General features: G+C 36.5%; 1 protein-coding gene across 1 annotated transcript; it reads left to right on the forward strand.

Annotated features, from left to right (window-relative positions):
* The first annotated feature begins 321 nt into the window (after window positions 1-321).
* On the forward strand, window positions 322-24,488 carry LOC139973703 (uncharacterized). The gene is made up of 5 exons (XM_071980543.1): window positions 322-620; window positions 18,042-18,415; window positions 19,992-20,300; window positions 21,150-21,414; window positions 22,305-24,488. The coding sequence occupies exons 1-5, from the start codon at window positions 542-544 to the stop codon at window positions 22,550-22,552; spliced, it is 1,275 nt and encodes a 424-aa protein (XP_071836644.1). The 5' UTR covers window positions 322-541; the 3' UTR covers window positions 22,553-24,488.
* Window positions 24,489-24,880: the final 392 nt, after the last annotated feature.

Here is a 24,880-nt window from a genome sequence, read left to right on the forward strand (position 1 = left end):
GCACTGCATGTGTGTTCCCCCCCCCCCCCCCTCCCCCAATCCCTTCCCTTCATTTTACTGTTAAGAACAAAATTATTAATAACTCGAAAACCATCGTTAAATATGCAAATCATGCTTGGTTGCATATAGGCGGTCTGGTATACACCGTTACGTTATTATCAATGTAACTAATTACTGTTGCCATTGGGAGATTTATCGTTTCATGTGAACAATTACTGATTAATTTTTCTGCTATCGAGACTCATGTGATATTTAATAATCAGCTATATCTTCCTTGTCTACGTCACTAAAGGAAACTTTCATCGATTGGCTTTTTAATGGACGAACGTGATTTCGCAAGATATCAGTTAATCGTTCGGTTTAAATCAAATGTGTTACTCGTCTGAGCGTTTATTCTCTAGACGACGTTAAAATCATTTCGGTTCTTGATCTACTTGGATCCGTCGAATTTCATTTTATATTGTAAAGAATTGATCAATACATATATATAGAAAGCAAAATTAATTTGATTTATAACACGCTAAATATTGCACTGAAAAGAATGAAAATGGAGCTTCGTACAACCATCATAACCATCGCAATATTGATGATCAATATGGCAAATGTGACTCTGACCAAAGGTAAGCCTATTTTGAGCTTGTACGTTAATGTTCCTCTCTAAAGAATAACTCCTTTTAAAATGTATGATATTAACTATTTTACGTTGTTATGTGTTCGCAACAAAATCCTTGCATATTCAGTATAATGTAGTGTTACCATGATAGCAATCTCCATGTATCCTTTGGACCTTGTAGAAACTAGTATTTCATTACGAAACAAATCACGTTATTTTAAGTTGTTGTCTTTCTTAATTGATTAAATGATTAATTGATAGGATAGTATACTTCAGTACACGCTCGTCAGTGTCCTATTGTTAACAACTCACATTCAGTTTAAAATGATTTAATATGGTGAACACATAATAATCGAAAATACATCCTTTAGTTGAAATGTTGAGTCATATTTGATGTTTTCATAGCAGATTATGTAGACCATCAACTTGATTATACAAAATGTCATATCAAATTAATGAAGTCAAACCTAAACATTGTAAAGTTTGAAATGTTATGGTTATCACTGCCTTTCAATTATTATTCACTTATTATTATTCTTGAGTTGGAAGAAATTAATTTTATCAACATTAATGAATGACATTGCTCTGTGAATAATATTACTTAGTGCGTTTCCTTACAAACGGTTGCCTAGGCAACCGACGTGTCAGTGACATTCATTTGAAAGATAACACAGACCATTTCTGAGGTTTGTAAGACCGAACTCTTTTCAAATTTAGGCTAACATTATGTCTAAGCATACATACACTTTCTTGGAATACCGTTTTGTGTGTGAAATTGATACATTCTGAAATATGGCGTTGCGGCCATTACATTGTTATTACACAATCACAGTATGAGAGATACTTTGGCATTTAGCGATTAAATATCAATTTTGCCTAAATGTCCATTGAGGCTGTTCGCTTCATTGACAGAATCCACTCTTAACTATCAAATTATTTATAATTTAGTCTGAACGTTAAAGAAAAATCAGAGAGCAGGATTATTCAACCGGAATTCATTCAACATTTAGAATTATATAATAGTTTATTATTTAATTTCATGCAAATTTATGCTATGGCTGATGAAGAATCAGATAATTATACGCCACAAATACGTTATAGTCTATGTAATACTAGTACGGAATACATTACAATTAAATAATTACTAAAATGTTTGCTTTGACAGTTTGATTCTGTCATCATCCTGAATTTTGTTTTATTTGTTTGATGAAACACAGTAACTATAAGCACCAGGTACTGTAATATGAACGAATTGGCTTACCAGTAATGAGCCTAACGTTAGGTATATTAACCTGAAATGAAGTCAAAATTATAGCCACCCATTTAATTTTACATAATCTTCTCATGTTAAGGCAGTTTTGTAACTCACGAATCTGTTATATCGTGTTATTATATTGCACTTGATTTTGAGGGCGTTGAACTTTTATCAGGACTGTGGGTATGACTGAACTTACCGATAAAAATCGTTCATGAATTTGGCAAATATCAAGGGCGTAGGAACCGGGGGGGCTGGGGGGCGCCAGCCCCCCCCAGTGAAAATGTGGAGAGGCGGAAGTATCATTCCGTCCCCCCCCCCCCGCTTCGCAAGTCTGAAAACCCCTTTTTCATTTCCAAATGAGAAAAAAATCTCATTTGGAGCACCAAATTGCATCTAAGGCCAGGTGAAAATACAAAATTAAGTTTACAAAATGGAGTCGGTGTTGAAGTGTGCTATATTGCACCAAATTGCATCTGAGGCTACCTGGAAATGCAAAAAATTCCCCTTAGACTCCTCCCCCAGGCCGACCATCAGTCTTCAGCCCCCCCCCCCCACTCAAAAGTACCTTCCTACGCCACTGGCAAATATACTACTTGATAAGAAGGACCCATGCATGATTGGATTTTAATATGTACCTCCTTCTGACCCCTTCCCCTTCCGCGTACCTGTTTTATTTTTTTACAGGACGCAACTTAGTTCAGAGGTGTAAGAAGCTATCAAAACTTTGGGGTTATAAGCCAAAATATGAACTTTCTAATCTCACAATATTAATTGATATGCACTATTAATTAATATTAATCTTGAAATTAGAATAAAAGGGATACGATGAAAAATGGGATGGAGTAAGGCATACAGGGCACTGTTGACAACTATGGGAATAAGCTGTTGACAGTTAAGGGTTTCCTGCAAATTAAATTACATAGAATGTCGAAATTTGTACTTTTGGTCAAAAGTTTGGAAAGAAAAAGTCGAACGTCTTCCAAACGTTGTATTGATTTCTGGTCCATAATTTTGATATTTTTTTTTGCTTTCATTTGTAAACTCGAATTTTACTTGCCAGCTCTCGCTAGAATGATGTGCAAGACTTGTGAACAAGGCTGATCAAATTTGGTTCAAACCATAAAGCTAGGTCGTTTAACATTTACTGCTTTACACAACTTCAAACCGCCTATTTAAAACAATCGGACTTAGTGTTTTGTTTATGCATCCACTAGTAATTATTTGGGCGGTTAAAATCATACCTCCACCCCTTCCAGTTTTCACCGATGGGGAGAAGAAGGAATACCCTACCCCCCCCCCTCCGCTTCTCACCTTTCCCTATATGATCAACGCTCCTGCTCCTTCTTGGCAGGTGGTCCATATTTGATCCACTGAAAAACCATGTGTTTAGAAAATCATTACTCGAGATAGGAATACACTAGAGAGCTTCCCATAGCTTTATTTTGCACATAAGACAGCCTGCATCAATAAACAACATTTTTCCGAGGGGGTCACATAGGCGTTTTTTTTTTTTGTCTTCAAAGATTTGTTTACATTCAAAAAACCGGTCGTTTTGACCTTTTTTTCAAAAAAAATTGTGAGAACAGTGAAAACTTTCAAGTCAACTGACCCTATCTGATACAACTAGCTAAGACATACGGAATCAAATCAGGAGCCTCACATGCATATGTAGAGAGATGGCTCTATATTTGGGGGAAATATGTCAAAAAATGACGTTTTTCGGTCTAAGTTAGGGCCAAAACACGGACCTATGTCCGATAATATTTCTCCAGAATGCCTCACCCTACCAGAGTAGATTTTTAGCTCTCCAGAAGCGCCACACTGAAACGCTATGCTACATAGAAACAATTTAGCAATAGGGCCTCCACTTTGTGAGTAATCCTTAGCAATTCAACTCGAGCATTTTTATGGAATAGAATTTCGGTCAACCACAGTTGAAACGCTTCGTGTAGTTAGGGTCAACCTGTTTGAACGTAGCAGCCACTAACAGCAGCCACTAACAGCAGCCAATAGTGTATACATCAACGTTACACGCCGTTGGCCACTGATGTTTGTACACTGTGACGAGCGCTGGGTACGCTGTGGCGGGAAAGTGGATCCCCAGCAGCCACTAAGGGCAGCCTAAATTAGCGGACAATAACAAGACTGCTACTTTTTCGTACCTGTTTTAAAGCGATAATAATTAACGCTATGAATACTGTAAAATGCCAATAATTGCACCATATGAGAGATGAGTTGTTGCTCTTTCATGTAATATAATTTTGGAATTTAATGGTGGACGAAATCTGCATCCATATTGAACTGAAACTTGTGATCCTACCAAATCTTGTGGAGAAAGGCGTAAATGGCGGCAATTTTTATACCATTTTTTTTCTTTTTTTTCAAATGTCTAAGCAATTAATTTATGAGAATATGCAACAGTCAAGAGGGGTACAATGACGATGTTAAGTTATTCCTCTTACACGTGGTATGAAAAATCAGCCAGTAACACTTTGATTTATTGAAATTCGATGGCTACAAACCGTTCGATCCTAACAGGAGTGGGATGCAAATGGGAAAATTAGCTCGAAACGCGTGGTAATGTGTTATGATCCAAACGTATTATTATTTCAAAATCGGTTAATTTGAGTTATCGACCTAGTTTGGAGGTCCGGTTAGCATCAAATCAATGAAAACAATTTCTTCTTTCACGTGTAATACCTACTATCGGTAACAAAGCCGATTTTTTTGACCAAAAGTGGCCTAAACGTTTTAAAATATTGATATATTTTTTTTCTTCTTCAAAATCAATTAATTTTAGTTATGGAGCCTACTGGCATGTCTGGTTAGCACCACATTAAAGTAGAAAAGTTCCTCTCTCACATGGTATACCTCTACTATCGGTAACAAAAATGATTTCTTGACCAAAACTGGCCTTAAAGTTTTAACCCCGATACGGACATCTCTAAACGCGCTGTATATACGTAATGTGTAATGATCAGAAAAATGGTTAATTTTTATTTTTTTCAAAATCGATTAACTTTAGTTATGGAGCCTACTAGGATGTCCGAATAGGACCACATTAAAGTAGAAAGGTTCATCTTTGACGTGATGTACCTCTACTATCGGTAACAAAAATGATTTCTTGACCAAAAGTGGCCTTAAAGTTTTAACCCCGATACGGACATCTCTAAACGCGCTGTATATCTAATGTGTAATGATCAGAAAAATGGTTAATTTTTATTTTTTTCAAAATCGATTAACTTTAGTTATGGAGCCTACTAGCATGTCCGAATAGGACCACATTAAAGGAGAAAGGTTCCTCTCTCACGTGGTATACCTCTTCTATCGGTAACAAAAATGATTTCTTGACCAAAAATGACCTTACAGTTTTAACCCCGATCCGGACATCTCTCTAAACGCGCTGTATATACGTTATGTGTAATGATCCTAAAAATGATTTTTTTCTTCTTCAAAATCGATTAACTTTAGTTATGGAGCCTACTGGCATGTCCGAATAGGACCACATTAAAGTAGAAAGGTTCCTCTCTCACGTGGTATACCTCTACTATCGGTAACAAAAATGATTTCTTGACCAAAAATGGCCTTAAAGTTTTAACCCCGATACGGACATCTCTAAACGCGCTGTATATACGTAATGTGTAATGATAAGAAAAATGGTTAATTTTTATTTTTTCAAAATCGATTAACTTTAGTTATGGAGCCTACTGGCATGTCCGGTTAGCATCACATTAAAGTAGACAGGTTCATCTTTCACGTGATATACCTCTATTATCGGTAACAAAAATGATTTCTTGACCAAAAATGGCCTTAAAGTTTTAACCCCGATACGGACATCTCTAAACGCGCTGTATATACGTAGTGTGTAATGATCAGAAAAATGGTTAATTTTTATTTTTTCAAAATCGATTAACTTTAGTTATGGAGCCTACTGGCATGTCCGAATAGGACCACATTAAAGTAGAAAGGTTCCTCTCTCACGTGGTATACCTCTTCTATCGGTAACAAAAATGATTTCTTGACCAAAAATGACCTTAAAGTTTTAACTCCGATACGGACCACTCTCTAAACGCGCTGTATATACGTTATGTGTAATGATCAGAATTTCCTTTTTTTTCTTCAAAATCGTTTAACTTTAGTTATGGAGCCTACTAGGATGTCCGAATAGGACCACATTAAAGTAGAAAGGTTCCTCTCTCACATGGTATACCTCTACTATCGGTAACAAAAATGATTTCTTGACCAAAAATGACCTTGAAGTTTTAACTCCGATACGGACCCTCCTCTAAACGCGCTGTATATACGTTATGTGTAATGATAAGAAAAATTTATGATTTTTATTTTTTCAAAATCGATTAACTTTAGTTATGGAGCCTACTGGCATGTCCGGTTAGCACCACATTCAAGTAGACAGGTTCATCTTTCACGTGGTATACCTCTACTATCGGTAACAAAAATGATTTCTTGACCAAAAGTGACCTTGAAGTTTTAACCCCGATACAGACCCTTCTCTAAACGCGCTGTATATACGTTATGTGTAATGATCAGAAAAATTTATGATTTTTATTTTTTTCAAAATCGATTAACTTTAGTTATGGAGCCTACTAGGATGTCCGGTTAGCACCACATTAAAGTAGAAAGGTTCCTCTTTTACGTGGTATACCTCTACTATCGGTAACAAAAATGATTTCTTGACCAAAAATGGCCTTAAAGTTTTAACCCCGATACGGACATCTCTAAACGCGCTGTATATACGTAATGTGTAGTGATAAGTAAAATGGTTAATTTTTATTTTTTTTCAAAATCGATTAACTTTAGTAATGGAGCCTACTAGGATGTCCGGTTAGCACCACATTAAAGTAGAAAGGTTCCTCTTTTACGTGGTATACCTCTACTATCGGTAACAAAAATGATTTCTTGACCAAAAGTGACCTTAAAGTTTTAACCCCGATACGGACCCTTCTCTAAACGCGCTGTATATACGTAGTGTGTAATGATCAGAAAAATTTATGATTTTTATTTTTTTCAAAATCGCTTAACTTTAGTTATGGAGCCTACTGGCATGTCCGGTTAGCACCGAATTAAAGTAGACAGGTTCATCTTTCACGTGATATACCTCTACTATCGGTAACAAAAGTGATTTCTTGACCAAAAGTGACCTTGAAGTTTTAACCCCGATATGGACATCTCTAAACGCGCTGTATATTCGTTATGTGTAATGATCAGAAAAATGGTTAACTTTTATTTTTTCAAAATCGATTAACTTTAGTTATGGAGCCTACTAGGATGTCCGGTTAGCACCACATTAAAGTAGAAAGGTTCATCTTTTACGTGGTATACCTCTACTATCGGTAACAAAAATGATTTCTTGACCAAAAGTGACCTTGAAGTTTTAACCCCGATACGGACCCTTCTCTAAACGCGCTGTATATAAGTTATGTGTAATGATCAGAAAAATTGTCAATTTTTATTTTTTCAAAATCGATTAACTTTAGTTATGGAGCCTACTGGCATGTCCGGTTAGCACCACATTAAAGTAAACAGGTTCATCTTTCACGTGGTATACCTCTACTATCGGTAACAAAAATTATTTCTTAACCAAAAATGGCCTTAAAGTTTTAACCCCGATACAGACCCCTAACAAAACTGATTTCTTGATTAGATTTAATTATGATTCAATTTTGTCCTTCTTGTCGGAACAAACTGATTATTTGTGCTCCATAGCTACTGTTTGTATCAAATCTACTTCTGTGCTCCACCTGTACCGAAATATCAGACTATATAGACAAAATATGTAATCAAATAAAATTGATAACTTTTCGTCGTACTGTATTTTCTTTCAAAAGAAGTTAGTCATTTACCTTTTTGAGGCATGACTAGAAAATCTTCACATCGTACCATAAGACCACATATAACCAACATGAAGTCTGTGTGGAATACATTGTACATTTAACACACGATCGGATACTTTTGTTAACTAGTACGAATCATCCTGCAGTATGATCTTGAGGTTCTAAAGAATGACTGACGATATTAATCTCTCTTCTCATTACCTCTTTGTAAAAGTATAATTTGTAATATTATCACAACAATAAAACGTCTTATAAGTTAAACAGACTCTCTATGAGACATGACAAACCCTATATTCACACTTAGTTACATCCAGTAGCATATCAAATACAAGCACTGGCGGATCCAGGGCCTCTGTTTGGGAGGGGCCAAAGTGGCATTAGAGTGATATGGGGGAGGGGTCTAAGGGGATGGGGTGCCCCCCTCCCCTTTGGAAAATTTTCTATTGCTGAATGCCCTCAGATGCAATTTGGTGCGACAAAAGTGTACAATGGTGATGTTAATTTACTTCTAAAAAAAAATGTTTCCCAGGTGTAATTTTCTAAAATATTTATAAAACAAAGTTGGGATCATCTTTCTCAAGAAATTTTATTTCTCATAGGTTATAAATTTCTTACAACCAGCCTGTAACTGCAAAATGGTGTTAAACTGTAAATCCTCATGCTCATACATTTACATAGCTCCCAACTCTTGAGAAGGCAAATGCTGGTCCATGCCACGAATCGCCGTCCTGGGGGAGGGGTATAAGGGGAGGGGGTGTCCCCCTCCCCTATTGAATCTTTTTGGAATCCTGGTGATGCCTACATGTAAAATGGTGGCACTTAGAAAGGCTTTTGTCACCCAAAATTTTCTGAGAAATATGCATTTTTTTTTGTGTAACATCAATAAATTGAATAGTAGGTGATAATTCATTCTTTCCCGTGGCATGAAAATGTTCGCTGCTCGCCCCAATTCAAAGGTTCAAATGATGCTGTAAAGGAGGTTTTATACTCTATTATGCTAAATGCTAAAGAAATGATGGTTGCTAAGTCAAAATTCGATGCAAATTTTTTTATGTATACTTGACAATTACAATGCGGTTTTTTCGGACGCTTGTGCGGGTCAGCGGGTTTGGGTGTTAGACTGCGGGTCTAATTCCCGCGAATCGCGGGTCAGTTGGGAGCTCTGCATTTAATTTTAAACCAGAAAACGAAAAGGTTTAGACTAGTCTACCACTGCTATTCCTCTCGATTTTTTAAATTTCCAATCATACGATTTAGCGGATGTTCGGAAACACTTTTTTGCTCACCTTGGGGGGGGGGCATGGCCCCCCTTGGCCCCCCCTTGGATCCGCCAGTGAATACAAGAACAAATGTATGATCCCAATCTATTTTACTCTCCAGTACTTATGAAAGAATTGGAGACTGGTTTATTACCGTCATCTGCTTTTTGGTCTGGGTTACTTCTCGGTGACTTGAACCGACATACTAATATAGATGTAGATATAAATAGTATTACCAGAAACGTTCGTAAAGTTTCGGTACCACGAACAATTGGTCATGCTGAATCGAGAATGAAAGTTCTTAAATCTAATCAGCTGAGTGATCGCAACATGAAAAGAATTGATGAATTACTTTCTGTTTATTACCAAGACTTGATTGGAATACAGAGACGATACAGTGATCAGATGATCAGTTCATACAAAACTAAGTGAAAACATAACACAAAGACAGTCGAAGAGTACGGAGAGCCAAACGTTCCATAAATGTCGAAAAAGAAAGTGGAGTGTCCAAGTCAATATATATGTCCAATTCGATATCAACATGTTACAATTCCATACGAACATATCGAGACAAAATACCAATATGTCATTACGTCTATCAACATGTCAAATTCAACATATATATACGTTATGTGTAATGATCCAAAAAATGATTAATTCCTGTGTGGGCAATTGGGCCTTTGAGGTTGCTTCCTTGGCCCCGTTACAGTTAAAAATGAAGTCGTTGGTATTTTTAGATACCGCAATGTCCAATAGGGCCAATACCTCTAAAAGAATTATCCTGATTTTGTTAACATAATCAAATCATGTGTGGGCCATGGGCACTTTATGGCTGTTGCCTGGGGCCCGGTACAGATAAAAGTCGTAGATGGTATTTTTTGGTTTCTCCAATGTATAAAGGGTCCAATGCAACTATAGAATAATCCTTGTGTCTTTGCACATGATCAAATCACGCGTGGGCCATGGGCCCTTGAGGTTGTCTGGGCCATGGTAGAGGATAAATTTGCAGTAAATCGACCTGTGACGTCATTATGATGGCTCGCATCTTGCAGTGAATTGAGCCTAGTTTATTGCATTGCACTGCACTTGGCCCGCGTTTACTTTCAACCCAGTCTGCATCGATTCGATACTCAACTGGACCGGGAACCCAGAAGATTTGAAAAGAGACAGAGGGTTTAATGGGCAGCTTATGTCCGTTTATGACCAGGATTCAAGGTTATGTGTTGCTGCCGTGCCACACAATGTGCGTGTATGTAGTCTAAATGTGCCTTCAATTAAAATAGGGGGCTCAAATGTTGATTTAATCATGTGAAAGACGCAAGGCAAAAGAGCTGGATAAAACTCAAAGTAAGATACTTTTAGAATCATAGCAATGACAGTAATTGTACCTTGTGACGGGCCCTGCAGAAGGGCCCATCAAAATGGTATTAATCATGCGAAAAGAGACAAGGATAATTCATTTTGCGGTACACCAGTTAAACATTGGGGTGTCCCAAAATACTAATTACAGCAACTTTATGATGTACATGGGCCCATGCAGGCAGCAACCAAAAAAGGCCTGTGGACCACATATGATTCATTTATGTGAAATGAGAGCAGGGTGATTCTTAAAGTGGCATTGGACCCTTTGGAAATTGGGGTATCCAAAAATACTAATAACAACAACTTTATGATGTACCAGGACCCATACAGTAGCCAGAAAGGGCCTGTGGCCCACACATGATTTAATCATGTGAAAAGAGAGCAGTATGATTTCTTTTTATTGGCGCTGGACCATAAGGTTGTCGGGTATTAAAAAAAGAAAAACCTATGACTACAAATTTATCCTCTACCATGGCCTCAAGGGCCCATGGCCCACACGTGATTTGATTATGTTAACAAAAAGCAGGATAATTCGTTTAGAGGTGTTGGCCCTATTGGACATTGCGGTATCCAAAAATACCAACGACTTCATATTTTAACTGTAACGGGACCCATGCAGCAACCTCAAAGGCCCAATTGCCCACACAGGAATTAATCATTTTTTGGATCATTACACATAACGTATATACAGCGCGTTTAGAGATGTCCGTATCAGGGTTAAAACTTTAAGGCCACTTTTGGTCAAAAAATCATTTTTGTTACCGATAGTAGAGGTATAACACGTAAAAGAGGAACCTTTCTACTTTAATATGGTGCTAACCGGACATCCTAGTAGGCTCCATAACTAAAGTTAATCGATTTTGAAAAAAATAAAAATCATAAATTTTTCTGATCATTACACATTACGTATATACAGCGCGTTTAGAGATGTCCGTATCGGGGTTAAAACTTTAAGGCCATATTTGGTCAAGAAATCATTTTTGTTACCGATAGTAGAGGTATATCACGTGAAAGATGAACCTGTCTACTTCAATGTGGTGCTAACCGGACATCCTAGTAGGCTCCATAACTAAAGTTAACCGATTTTGAAAAAAATAAAAATCATAAATTTTTCTGATCATTACACATTACGTATATACAGCGCGTTTAGAGATGTCCGTATCGGGGTTAAAACTTTAAGGCCATTTTTGTTACCGATAGTAGAGGTATATCACGTAAAAGATGAACCTGTCTACTTCAATATGGTGCTAACCGGACATCCTAGTAGGCTCCATAACTAAAGTTAATCGATTTTGAAAAAAATTAAAAATTAACATTTTTCTGATCATTACACATTACGTATATACAGCGCGTTTAGAGAAGGGTCTGTATCGGGGTTAAAACTTCAAGGTCACTTTTGGTCAAGAAATCATTTTTGTTACCGATAGTAGAGGTATACCACGTAAAAGAGGAACCTTTCTACTTGAATGTGGTGCTAACCGGACATCCTAGTAGGCTCCATAACTAAAGTTAATCGATTTTGAAAAAAATAAAAATTAACCATTTTTCTGATCATTAACATTACGTATATACAGCGCGTTTAGAGATGTCCGGATCGGGGTTAAAACTTTAAGGCCATTTTTGGTCAAGAAATCATTTTTGTTACCAATAATAGAGGTATACCACGTAAAAGAGGAACCTTTCTACTTTAATATGGTGCTAACCGGACATCCTAGTAGGCTCCATAACTAAAGTTAATCGATTTTGAAAAAAATAAAAATCATAAATTTTTCTGATCATTACACATTACGTATATACAGCGCGTTAAGAGATGTCCGTATCGGGGTTAAAACTTTAAGGCCATTTTTGTTACCGATAGTAGAGGTATATCACGTGAAAGATGAACCTGTCTACTTCAATATGGTGCTAACCGGACATCCTAGTAGGCTCCATAACTAAAGTTAATCGATTTTGAAAAAAATTAAAAATTAACATTTTTCTGATCATTACACATTACGTATATACAGCGCGTTTAGAGAAGGGTCTGTATCGGGGTTAAAACTTCAAGGTCACTTTTGGTCAAGAAATCATTTTTGTTACCGATAGTAGAGGTATACTACGTAAAAGAGGAACCTTTCTACTTTAATATGGTGCTAACCGGACATCCTAGTAGGCTCCATAACTAAAGTTAATCGATTTTGAAAAAAATAAAAATTAACCATTTTTCTTATCACTACACATTACGTATATACAGCGCGTTTAGAGAAGGGTCCGTATCGGGGTTAAAACTTCAAGGTCACTTTTGGTCAAGAAATCATTTTTGTTACCGATAGTAGAGGTATACCACGTAAAAGAGGAACCTTTCTACTTTAATGTGGTGCTAACCGGACATCCTAGTAGGCTCCATAACTAAAGTTAATCGATTTTGTAAAAAATAAAAATTAACCATTTTTCTTATCACTACACATTACGTATATACAGCGCGTTTAGAGAAGGGTCTGTATCGGGGTTAAAACTTCAAGGTCACTTTTGGTCAAGAAATCATTTTTGTTACCGATAGTAGAGGTATACCACGTAAAAGAGGAACCTTTCTACTTTAATGTGGTGCTAACCGGACATCCTAGTAGGCTCCATAACTAAAGTTAATCGATTTTGAAAAAAATAAAACTTAACCATTTTTCTGATCATTACACATTACGTAAATACAGCGCGTTTAGAGATGTCCGTATCGGGGTTAAAACTTTAAGGCCATTTTTGGTCAAGAAATCATTTTTGTTACCGATAGTAGAGGTATACCACGTAAAAGAGGAACCTTTCTACTTGAATGTGGTGCTAACCGGACATCCTAGTAGGCTCCATAACTAAAGTTAATCGATTTTGAAAAAAATAAAAATTAACCATTTTTCTTATCACTACACATTACGTATATACAGCGCGTTTAGAGAAGGGTCTGTATCGGGATTAAAACTTCAAGGTCACTTTTGGTCAAGAAATCATTTTTGTTACCGATAGTAGAGGTATACCACGTAAAAGAGGAACCTTTCTACTTTAATATGGTGCTAACCGGACATCCTAGTAGGCTCCATAACTAAAGTTAATCGATTTTGAAAAAAATAAAAATCATAAATTTTTCTGATCATTACACATATCGTATATACGGCGCGTTTAGAGATGACCGTATCGGGGTTAAAACTTTAAGGTCACTTTTGGTCAAGAAATCATTTTTGTTACCGATAGTAGAGTTATACCACGTAAAAGAGGAACCTTTCTACTTGAATGTGGTGCTAACCGGACATGCCAGTAGGCTCCATAACTAAAGTTAATGGATTTTGAAGAAAGAAAGAAATCATTTTTTGGATCATTACACCTTAGATATACAGCGCGTTTAGAGATGTCCGTATCGGGGTTAAAACTTTAAGGTCACTTTTGGTCAAGAAATCATTTTTGTTACCGATAAAAGAGGTATACCACGTGAAAGAGGAACATTTCTACTTTAATATGGTGCTAACCGGACATGCCAGTAGTCTCTATAACTAAAGTTAATCGATTTTGAAAAAATAAATAAAAATTAACCATTTTTCTGATCATTACACATTACGTATATACAGCGCGTTTAGAGATGTCCGGATCGGGGTTAAAACTTTAAGGCCATATTTGGTCAAGAAATCATTTTTGTTACCGATGGTAGAGGTATACCACGTGAAAGAAGTACCGTTCTACTTTAATGTGGTGCTAACCGGACATCCTAGTAGGCTCCATAACTAAAGTTAATCGATATTGAAGGGAAAAAAATCATTTTTTTAGATCATTACACCTTAGATACAGCGCGTTTAGTGATGTCCGGATCGGGGTTAAAACTTCAAGGCCACTTTTGGTCAAGAAATCATTTTTGTTACCGATAGTAGAGGTATACCACGTGAAAGATGAACCTTTCTACTTTAATATGGTGCTAACCGGACATCCTAGTAGGCTCCATAACTAAAGTTAATCGATTTTGAAAAAAAAATCATTTTTCTGATCATTACACATTAAGTATATACAGCGCGTTTGGGGTTTTATTTTCGCCAATCTAGCGTTTTTTCGTCAACTCTCGCTGGTAACACTGGTTATAACAAACACACACGACCGCAGTTGTAGTACTGTGTGTCATGTCTTACTGTCCTTTTTTTCTTAATGGCTGCTGTTAGTGTCTGCTCTTAGTGGCTGCTACCTTCAATGAGGCTTAGGGTCAACGCTATCACTCACGTAATTGAAACGGTAACTATTTAGCACATATTATCATGGCTAAATACTAAAAAGAGGCGTTAGACCTTCTTTTTATGGGCAATTTGACCATCCAGCCGTTGGAGGATGACGACATCGCTGAATCTGAAGAAGATTCTGACGATGAAATCCTGATATGGTAAGCCACACTGTATGTATTGTGTATACATGTACTGTAGTAGTGCAATAGGTACGCTTGACTACCATTGTATTACATATTCATAAATGCCTAAACCAACTTTCTGTATACTGGACCAGTCTCGAATGCGATTCGAGACTGGTCGAGTGTATAGAGAGGAGAATTGCTTCAGGATCGAAATGTTAGACAAACACTGGTTTGTTGCCGTGGCAATCATGAAGTCATAATTAAAAGAAGTGAAGACATGGTGTAACGTTGCCATGAGTATATGCAAATATGTTTATGGGCAAAGAAATGTTCCAAATTGCAAAAGAATACTGTACAGTATATATAGCCTACTTGCAATTAGTTACAGCAGTAGTACTGTATATGTTTTCACACACACCGAGTCTCAATACACACTGTACGTACTTCTTAAATCATCCAGCTAAATACTTCGAGTAACATGAAATGACTAAGGGATTAATTTTGAGCTTAATTTTGAGCTAGAGTCAATGTCAGCAACCTTATCGAGGTGCTTCAACGAAGAACCGAAGCGTAAAGCGTCCAATGTTGACACTATAACAGAAGAACCTTGTCGCTAAGCCTAACAATAGGCACGACAACTATAGCCAGTATTGCGAAGTTCGGAACACTGCGAAGTTTGGACACCCTAAGAAATACATGATTTCACCATGACAACCTACAGGAAGAGCCAAATTTCACCAAAAAGTAAGAAGCTACAGTTATTTTCTCTCCAAAATGACCTGTGTGCAAGAAAGTACTTACATATTTGTCAATAAAATGACGGAGATCTATGAAGTCTGTTATAATTACTGAAAGAGCAAATGCGCCACCAATTTTATCACCAGCCCCACACTGTAGGTTGGGTGTCCGAACTTCGCAATACTCTAGCAAAAAAATACCAGTTCCACAATCACGAAGAATCTTCTTGGAATACAACGTGAAAACAGTTTGCAGGAAAGTAAGTTTGGCCGTGTATTGTAATATAACACAATTCTCCCACCATATCAAGTATATTTTCAGGTGATTTAGACCAGAAGATATAGTTTTGGGGTGTTTTAAGGCTTAGGTGTCCGAACTTCGAAGTGTCCATGCTACTACTAGCAGTAACGACATGACTGACCAGGGACCAGGCCTAGCGATCTTTCAGACTCGCAATAACACTGTGGTTACTACAAGTCAAAACCTGTCGAACAATGGGGCTCGGAACCTCTTCAAAAACTGCTCATTCTCAGGCCCAGTAAATGTTTTATTGAATGGTTCATCTACCGACCAGGGATAGACGAGTTCTACTCAAAAGAATGTTAGCAACAGGCAACGTTGCTAGCCTAACTGTTGTAGCATTTACGGACTTTCCAGAACACACACAACTCAGCATCTGTTTATTGCGCAATTTGACCTGGTAGGTCAAAAAAAAGTTTTAAAATGTTATCTTTAGAAATTTGTTCATCAGTTCTTATTTAATTGTCTTTTCCCTCCATTTTGTAGTGTTTGAATTGATTAAACTACCAAAATTTAAGAACAAACGACATTGCTCCATTCGTATTTTATCACTCTTAATGTTCGTGGGAAGAAAATGCTGTATTACATATGAGGTGACTATAAGTCATTCAGGAAAAAGATCAAGGGAGGCATAAGGAGAATTAAATACAGATCAGCAAAAATTAGCAAAAAAATGCTGTTTTCTAACATTTGTGAGGGTCATTTATGAATGGGGATAAAAACGAGGGTACCCGGCCGGTCTTAAATTTGATTTGAGACCTCTGATGACGTCATCGAGAAGGGCAGCGGACCTCGGCTATCGCCTCGGTCCGCTCAGCTTCCTCGATGATGTCATCATCGGTCTCAAATCAAATTTAAGACTGGTTCCCCTCGTATTTATCCCCTAAATACATGTCAAGTAGTTTGGAGGGAGGGGTATAAGGGAGGGGGGTTGGCAACCTGGTAGTAGATATGATTGAGGGGAGGGGAATGAACTGGTTTATTAAGTTTGAATAGGAATTTCAAAAGTCAAAGCAATTTATTTCCCTTTTTTGTGTATTGTTTGTATATACAAATTTTGTACTTATGCGCATACTAATTAGCCTTTTATTAGACCCTTGCTCCAGTTACAGCAACAACTGAGGTGCCAAATATGATGTGGATGAACAACAGCCTATACTTATCACTCCAGAAGAGCCCTTGACCAGCATGGAGACCATAACTTTGATATAAACCCTAAATTTGGTAGCCTGTAAAATAAATAATTTATTCGTGAATGAAAATTTAACAAAACGTCAAAAAATCAGTCATATTTCTCACATTCAAACATCAAATTATATTTTACTTACAGTATAAAATAACCATGTCTTGAACTCATCAAACTATCAAAAGTCCAGCAGATTTCATCAAAATAATTTCAAATGGGCAAAGGAAAGTACAGTGTATGTATCATAACCTCATTTGCATATTTACATAATTAGCTCAATTATAAAAAAAAAATAATAAAAATTAAAACCTCATTTCAATACCTATCTGTCAATACTTGGGTCCCTATTGACAAAAATGAACAGATTTTAATTAATTACAATGTGTAAATATTTACCCCAAGGAACAATGATATGACATGGAAATTGGGAATATGACGTCATTATTGGTGACGAAATCTGACCCATGAGTTTTAGCCGCATTTTAATACATTGAACCAGATTCTAAAAGTATACTTCCGATTTTCATTTTAAAGAAAAAATTCATGTCTACATGCTTTAGGGTGGGCTTTAATTAAGGCGTTTATCTCCAATAACACATATTATATTCAGAAGTTACGTTCTGTTAAATTGATCAATTTGAAGAAAACTGTTATCTTTGGTTATAACTATCCAGACTAAAAGTATACTTCAGAAACAAGAGAATATATGTCACAGACATATTGAATGAGGGTCATTAGTTCTTGTTCTATTATTATAGAACAAAGTTAATGCGTTCACGAAAATCATGTAATACAAAGTTACATGTGCACTGCACTAAAGTACATGATTAGGTCATGCAAAAAAAAAACGTTTGTAATGAGTGCCAACATGCATGTAGTCATATAGAATGGTATGTATTTTGTGGTGATGAGTAGATATATTTCATAGACTATATGACATATTTTTAAAATTTGAACAAAACTCATTCTGACATAGTCTTGGCATTCATACACTCGGCCAAGAAAGGTTTAGTTTATATAACATCCAATTATCGTATTGCAGCCTACGAGTTGTAAAATCATTCCATCGACGTTTATATTTTTCTTTCTTTCTTTTATATATATTTAATTTTCCATCGTGATCAGCGGATGATGACTCTGGTGTTCGCGGTTATTTTCGATGCACCCGACCTACACCGGGACCTGCATCTACACCGGGACCTGCAGAAAGTAGGTCTACCGTGAAGGAAGAATCAACCAACACACCAACGGAAGAGGTCGGATACACAAACGATGTAGGTAGTGATGTAACGTTCACAGGAAAAGATGTCGATACTGCAAGTGAACCCACCATCCACACCGAGACAACCTCTGTGGCCATCATCAGCTCAACACAAAGCACTGTCGACGTGACATCGACCACCAGCGACCCTAGTACAACTCTACCTGCAGGAGTGCAAACTACACAGACGAGCATTAATCAGAGTTGTTCCGTTTTCATGGAGAATATTACTATTTTGGTGAGATATTAATTTATATTTATTACTACAAATTCTTCAAAACTGGCAGAAAGATAACAGAACCTAGTATCAGCTTTGCAGCATTTTTACTCAAACTTGGAGACATTTACATCTTAATTAAGCCTATTATTTTCATTACATGTTTATGGATAAGAGTCCCCAGTTATTTCACTAAGTATATAGTGATCATAAGCTTCATTGTACCTCATAAAGCATCTGAGTGAGCTATTGGCATAGATTAACTTTATATCGACAACATGATGCGATTACACTGTGTGATATTGATACATCTGTAGTTAAGTATTGGAAAATAATACACAGGGTATATATCTACCGATACTCCCCAAATAGAGGTGTGGCACAACTCAATAGTGTTATTGGCATCTACCGGATACGCCCCATCGGTGTGTGGAGTTTGTGGGTCAAGTCGTTTGTACTTTTCGTAGTTAAAATAGCACGGGTTCCGCTAATTGGAAGACGTTTAACACAAGACATTTGCCCACAGTATGAACTTGAAATTAGCATAACGTTGTTGACACTCTTTAGGTTAACACCCATAGAAAGTTTTTTTAATGGCTAATGAAAAGGAAAGAATATATATATAAACATATATATATATAAACATATATATATATATACATATATTTGTACGATATCTGTCAAACTTTGACCACAAATGGACTTCAAAGACAACTGTTCCTCTAGTTCCTACGGCAGCTTAAAAGTGCCATCAAGTTAACACTATCTAAACCAAATAATTTGGCAAATTGATTTGTCTGAAAATTGTTCATTTTGTATAAAATGTTGAAATGACAAGATGTAATACGTTGTCATGGCAACATTTTTTCATAAAATCGTCAAATTGTACATTTGTAAATAATGAAATGACGAGACGTGAATAGTCGTCAAGTTTAATCATCTGTTATGAAAAATATTGAATTTTCGAGATATCATAGATCACTATTTAATTTTTTTTTTTTTTTTTTTTTGAACAAAATTTTTAACTGAACATTTTTCTGAGAAATATCACCTTATTGGAGTAAATATATTCTTTATCTTGACGGCACTTCAAGATATGGGCAACCTGCATGGTTCTTTGATGCTCGTAAACATTTATACTGTTTTTATATATGTGATGAGAAATACTACCACTAGGATTCTGTGTCTTTATTTGATTTATTATACACTGTCCTCCTGAAATTATCAATGAAATTATTTATGAAAATTTCATGATGAATATTGAATCCACAATATCCAAAGATATTCCTTCATCCTTTGGAATGGAAATGCGGCATCCGGCTGTTTTAGCGCCTGTAATGTAATAGGGAACTCAGTGTTAAATCGATTGGAACTGACATCGGTGTCCAGGCCACAATAAAGTAGACGTTATATTCTCTTTCAATTCCTAAGATAAAATACAGTAATAGAAATGGTTTTAGTTCTTTTTACCACAATCACTGCGATTTGCACCACGTGACTGACTTCGTCTAGGTGAGTAATCCATAGAATTCAATAATTTTGACAACTCTCAATTGCTGTTTCGTAATGTCAACATTTAATTTGTATTTCCCTTCAGGATCATGGTTCTTTTGAAGTCAATGAAAATTGTACAAAGAAGTTTACGTGTACCAATGGCAATACACGAGTGAATGAAGCGTACACTTGCAGCTCTAGTGCAGAATGTGACAAGCGCAACGGTGTACGCAAATGCTACTGTGAAAGAGGTTACCAAGGTAACGGAGAGACATGTATGCAGATGACCAACTGCCTGGATTACTTCGATGCTAACTTCACTGACAATGGTATATATACCATCAAACCAATTAACTGGACTGGATCGCCCTTTGGGGTCTTATGTAATATGACTGACGGAGGAGGATGGACGGTAAGTCTAGTACGACATCCTATAGTATAGACGATATATTGTATATGTATAATATGACTGACGGAGGAGGATGGACGGTAAGTCTAGTACGACATCCTATAATACAGACGATATATTGTATATGTATCATATGACTGACGGAGGAGGATTGACGGTAAGTCTAGTATGACATCATAATTATGTTATAGATGATATTTAGTACACTTTTGGACGGGAATGATGCATGGTAAGTCTATGATGTATCCCTAATCGATTTACGATATATACTATGTATTACTAGTACACTTAATACACGCTAAATCCTACATGAAACCCGGGAATTCATAGGCTCTTTGAAGTGCTTCACGACAGGATCCTTGGAATAACATAGTTTTTTTATTTAACTGGGAATCATATTTAACCCCTTATGCAAATAGTGAGTAAATTGAAATTGAGGGTGTCAACATTACTGCAGACGAAGGCTTCTATTGCAATCACAGAGAGGTTCGTTAGATTACGAAAGTACGAAGTGCGCATGCGCCTGTACAGTTATTGTATAGACTCCTTCGTGGGTATCGATCTGTGTATGTTAATGTTGGAATATAGAATGGGGGTATACAAATGGAAAGATCACATTATTTTTACTTAAAAATTGATCTGGGGATATAAAAAAAGCTATGACGTATCATCATTTGATTGAAGTTTCAGTGGTTTCATGTCTAGCAGTAAGCCATTGCATTGCTTTTAAGAGTCATATTTTCATCACATTTTTTCCGTTATGAACTATAATATTTTATAGCTTTCAAATAATATGTTTTCAGTCAGTTTCAAATTGGGATTTGCTTTATTCTTGCTTGATCAAACATACAGGTCTTTCAACGTCGTGTTGATGGGTCCGTTGACTTCTATCGTAACTGGACGAGCTATAAAGAAGGCTTCGGTGAGCTGGACCATGAGTTTTGGTTGGGAAATGACAAGCTTTATTACCTCAGCAATCAAGGTGACTATCAAATCCGAATTGATCTGGTGAACGTGAATGGAGTTCCATACTACGCGAAGTATGACTTGTTCCGCATCAACGATGAAAGTGACAATTACACACTGTCTGAAGTGGGAAATTTCAATGGAACAACAGGTTCGTTTAAAATAGATTATATTTACAGTCATAACACCGGCCAACTATAGCACCGTTCTGGTCTTTTGATGACAAACGTATCAGGCTTTGATAAGCTTAGACCGCCCTATCCTAAGTGTTATGCCATGTGCATTGCTCAACATGTTGATTATATGGTTTCCTTAAGATTAAAACATCACCATAATGCATTATTCGGCATTTTATTCGATCTGTATATACATTACGCGTGTCCCAAACTCTACGGAAGCTTAGAAGGGACATTGCACTGAAATTACAAACGTCAACAATCAGAAAATTATTGTTCTGCCCACAGCCTTATTATTTCTCGTTAAAATTTACAAAATCTAAAAATTTGCTAACATTTTGACGAATCGTCGAAATCTTATGTTTTCCATTTTAACTGTATTTTTTTTCATATTTGTGACGTTTTTGTCATGATGGTTAAAAATATCTCAGCCGTCAACCCAACCCATCTGTAAAAACTTCCCCCTCCTCACCCCTCCCCCCCCCTCCAAGAAAAATAAATAAAGGGAAATGAAGAATCTTGAGAATTAACGACGGACGATAATAATTTTGTCTTTCAAGGTTTTGCCTTTCCTAGACTTTCATTACTTATTTATCGAAAGTGTTAATTAATGATAATTGATATCATGTGATAGTTTATCACTGTACGAATTTGGAACAATTGACATTGCAAAATTATTCGTGTGATGTGATAACACAGTAAGTTATCGTGATATCACGAAATTATTCCAAATATGGTTTTCTCAGATATCACTCTGATCAATCATAGTATACACGTAATGCATAAATTATTACAAAGTTATTTGAGTAAATGTCAGTACACTAATTTACATATAAAGACAGAGATTTTCTTGTTTAATACACAGATCCAACAGGAGGCTTCAATGCTGCTCAGGCTTTCAGTTATCATGTAAACAATCGATTCAGTACATTCGACAGCAACAGTGGTACATGTCCAGAGGATCAGCATGGTGCCTGGTGGAACAAGGGATGCAGCATTTCGAACCTCAATGGTGAATATAATGGAACTGGTCAAACAGGGATAAAATGGGCTAACCTGCCTGGAGGCGAGTATAACATCACGTACACTGAGATGAAGATAAGACCTCTCTAGATATACATCTATCAGGATTTATGAAGTTTCTTTTTTTCTTCTTCTTTTGAAAAATATAACGAACACATCACACACCTGTACATCATTGAAGAAGCCTTATTAAATTATACATTCTACTGAAACAACCTTTGATTCAACACATCTGGAAATCATTCAAGAAGCCTTATTAAATTTTACTTTCTAGTAAAGCATCCTTTGATTCGACATATATATCAGTGACTTATAGTTTAATGACCATTGCATCATCGTCACGTCTCTATGATGTAATTTAGCGTTACGATAATATCATTGAATTGTAGTTACTGTCGACATTTTTAGCTGTCACTAGTACTATTACTAAGTGTTCTTTCAAACACTCCAGTTTCTCTATTACCAGTTACCATCAACTGAGGAGGGAGCGAATATACAATTGAAACGAATAAGAAACACCGCAACAAAGTTTACTCTAAGTGACTTGACTCGCGCCTTGTTTTGTAAGCAATTAATGGACCTGTATTCAGCTTGTTGGATTAGTGAATAGTTTTTAAAGTTTATTCTTCTTAGTTTTCAATTCTGCATAGTTATTATTATCGTTTAACAAATTATTATCATATTATACGTAATAAATGTCAACGTTATTTCGTCAAATTTTTAATCATTTCGAAATACAAATTAAAGTCATAATCCTTGTATGTACTGTATAGAATGGATAGATGGATACTCGTTAGTACTTTGAATGTATTATGTGTAAGTAAACGAAATTATTAAATTAAGTTATTAAAAACAAATATGAATATTAAGAACAGATCAGCAGAGTTTCTATTGGCAAATCCATTCCTTATCGCTTTCTGGGTTCAATTATCGAACGAAACTGGGGTGTCTTTTCACAGTTGGAAGTATTCCATAAACTTAGTCTCTTCATAGAAATCTGTCTTGCCTGAGTACATATTTGATTACTAATGTAAGAATGTAAAAATTGATATAGACCACGACAACCGGTGGGCAGAAGGGGGAAAGGGTATTGGCACAATGGCGTAGCCCAATGGGGGGGGCAAGTGGAAAGTGCCCCCCCCCCCAAACACGGAACTCTTCATGAACGATACGATGTGATCTGCTTCTCATAAGGATTTCCTCATTAGCCCAATACTAGAATCATAAAACGAGATTTCTCTGAAGAAGTTAACCTTGATTCATTGATGTTCACTTTTAGTCAACGTTTCAAGCTTCACGTGGAACTTGATTGTCGTCTTCAAGATAAACACAAGTCTCCATATGTAATGAGTCAGTATGATATGATACCTCTGTAAGCCTACCCAAACGTACTATTATGGATCTGTATATGTGTAATATCGTTTACATAGACGGGACAGTAGCCACGAGGAGAAAGTGGACACGTGCCTCCTACCCAACTCTTTAAATGGGTACAAAAATTTGGCTCTGCCCCGCACCACCAAGTAGGCTGGCTATATACGAGCCGGCTGAGTAGGCAAGCACGGATCATGCAGTTAAACCTAGAAACCTTTGATAAGCAATACATTTTTCGAAGGATAAAGTGACCAAATCTTCCCTTGAAGAACGCATCTGCGCCAAAAACCTCTTGGTCAACCCTCCCTCGCCACCGCTCCCACCCCCCCCCCCGCCCTCCCCATTGTCTCCAGCGCTTGGAAAGTGCTCACATCCTGGTCTTAACTAAAAATTACCCTATATATGTTTTAAGGATATATGTCTTTATGGTGAATTTTATTTCTTTTTAAATTAATGTAATTAGCATGTGTTAAGTTAAGCTGCATATATCAAAGTAAAATGTATAATTATGTTGGTTGTATCATGGAGATATAAGCTATCTGTTTATAGCTCCATGGTTGTATTGAAGAATAGAGTCGCTGTGGTAATGCAATATATATCTAATATCTTTCTTGTTCTACAGTCTGTTGTGCAATAGATGTAGTCTAAATTATTTCATTGTCCATTTTTATGTATTATTTCAGGCATTTCTCGTATTCCTTCTAACCCAACTCCTCCTCAAGACCTGTCCGCATATATATGGTCAATTCCACGGTGACTCGCGTGACATTTTTACTAAAATTCCTCTCTATTTAATATCATTAAACAAATAAAGAAATTATCTGGGAGAAAAGCATTCATGTAGTCAGTAAGGTAAGCCTTAATGCTTACAACAGTAGACAAAAAATATTTATACCTCAAGTATTGGGGGTGAAATTGGCGAAAAACTAAACGTGACTCGCGTGACAGTTACTATTAGCAAAAATCAGAATGCACACACAAATGTTCGATTTCTTATGTCTTGTTAAAATATTTCCAATCACTTTTTGTAATCATACCGAAGTT

This window comes from Apostichopus japonicus, chromosome 9 (assembly GCF_037975245.1).
Source record: "Apostichopus japonicus isolate 1M-3 chromosome 9, ASM3797524v1, whole genome shotgun sequence".
Taxonomy (NCBI): Eukaryota; Metazoa; Echinodermata; class Holothuroidea; order Aspidochirotida; family Stichopodidae; genus Apostichopus; species Apostichopus japonicus.

Coding starts and splice junctions, on each gene's coding strand:
- LOC139973703 (XM_071980543.1), top strand. CDS start 542: ATGAAAATGGAGCTTCGTACAACCATCATAACCATCGCAATATTGATG. Junction 18,416..19,991: donor TGGAGAATATTACTATTTTG/GTGAGATATTAA, acceptor ATTTCCCTTCAG/GATCATGGTTCTTTTGAAGT. Junction 21,415..22,304: donor AAATTTCAATGGAACAACAG/GTTCGTTTAAAA, acceptor TTTAATACACAG/ATCCAACAGGAGGCTTCAAT.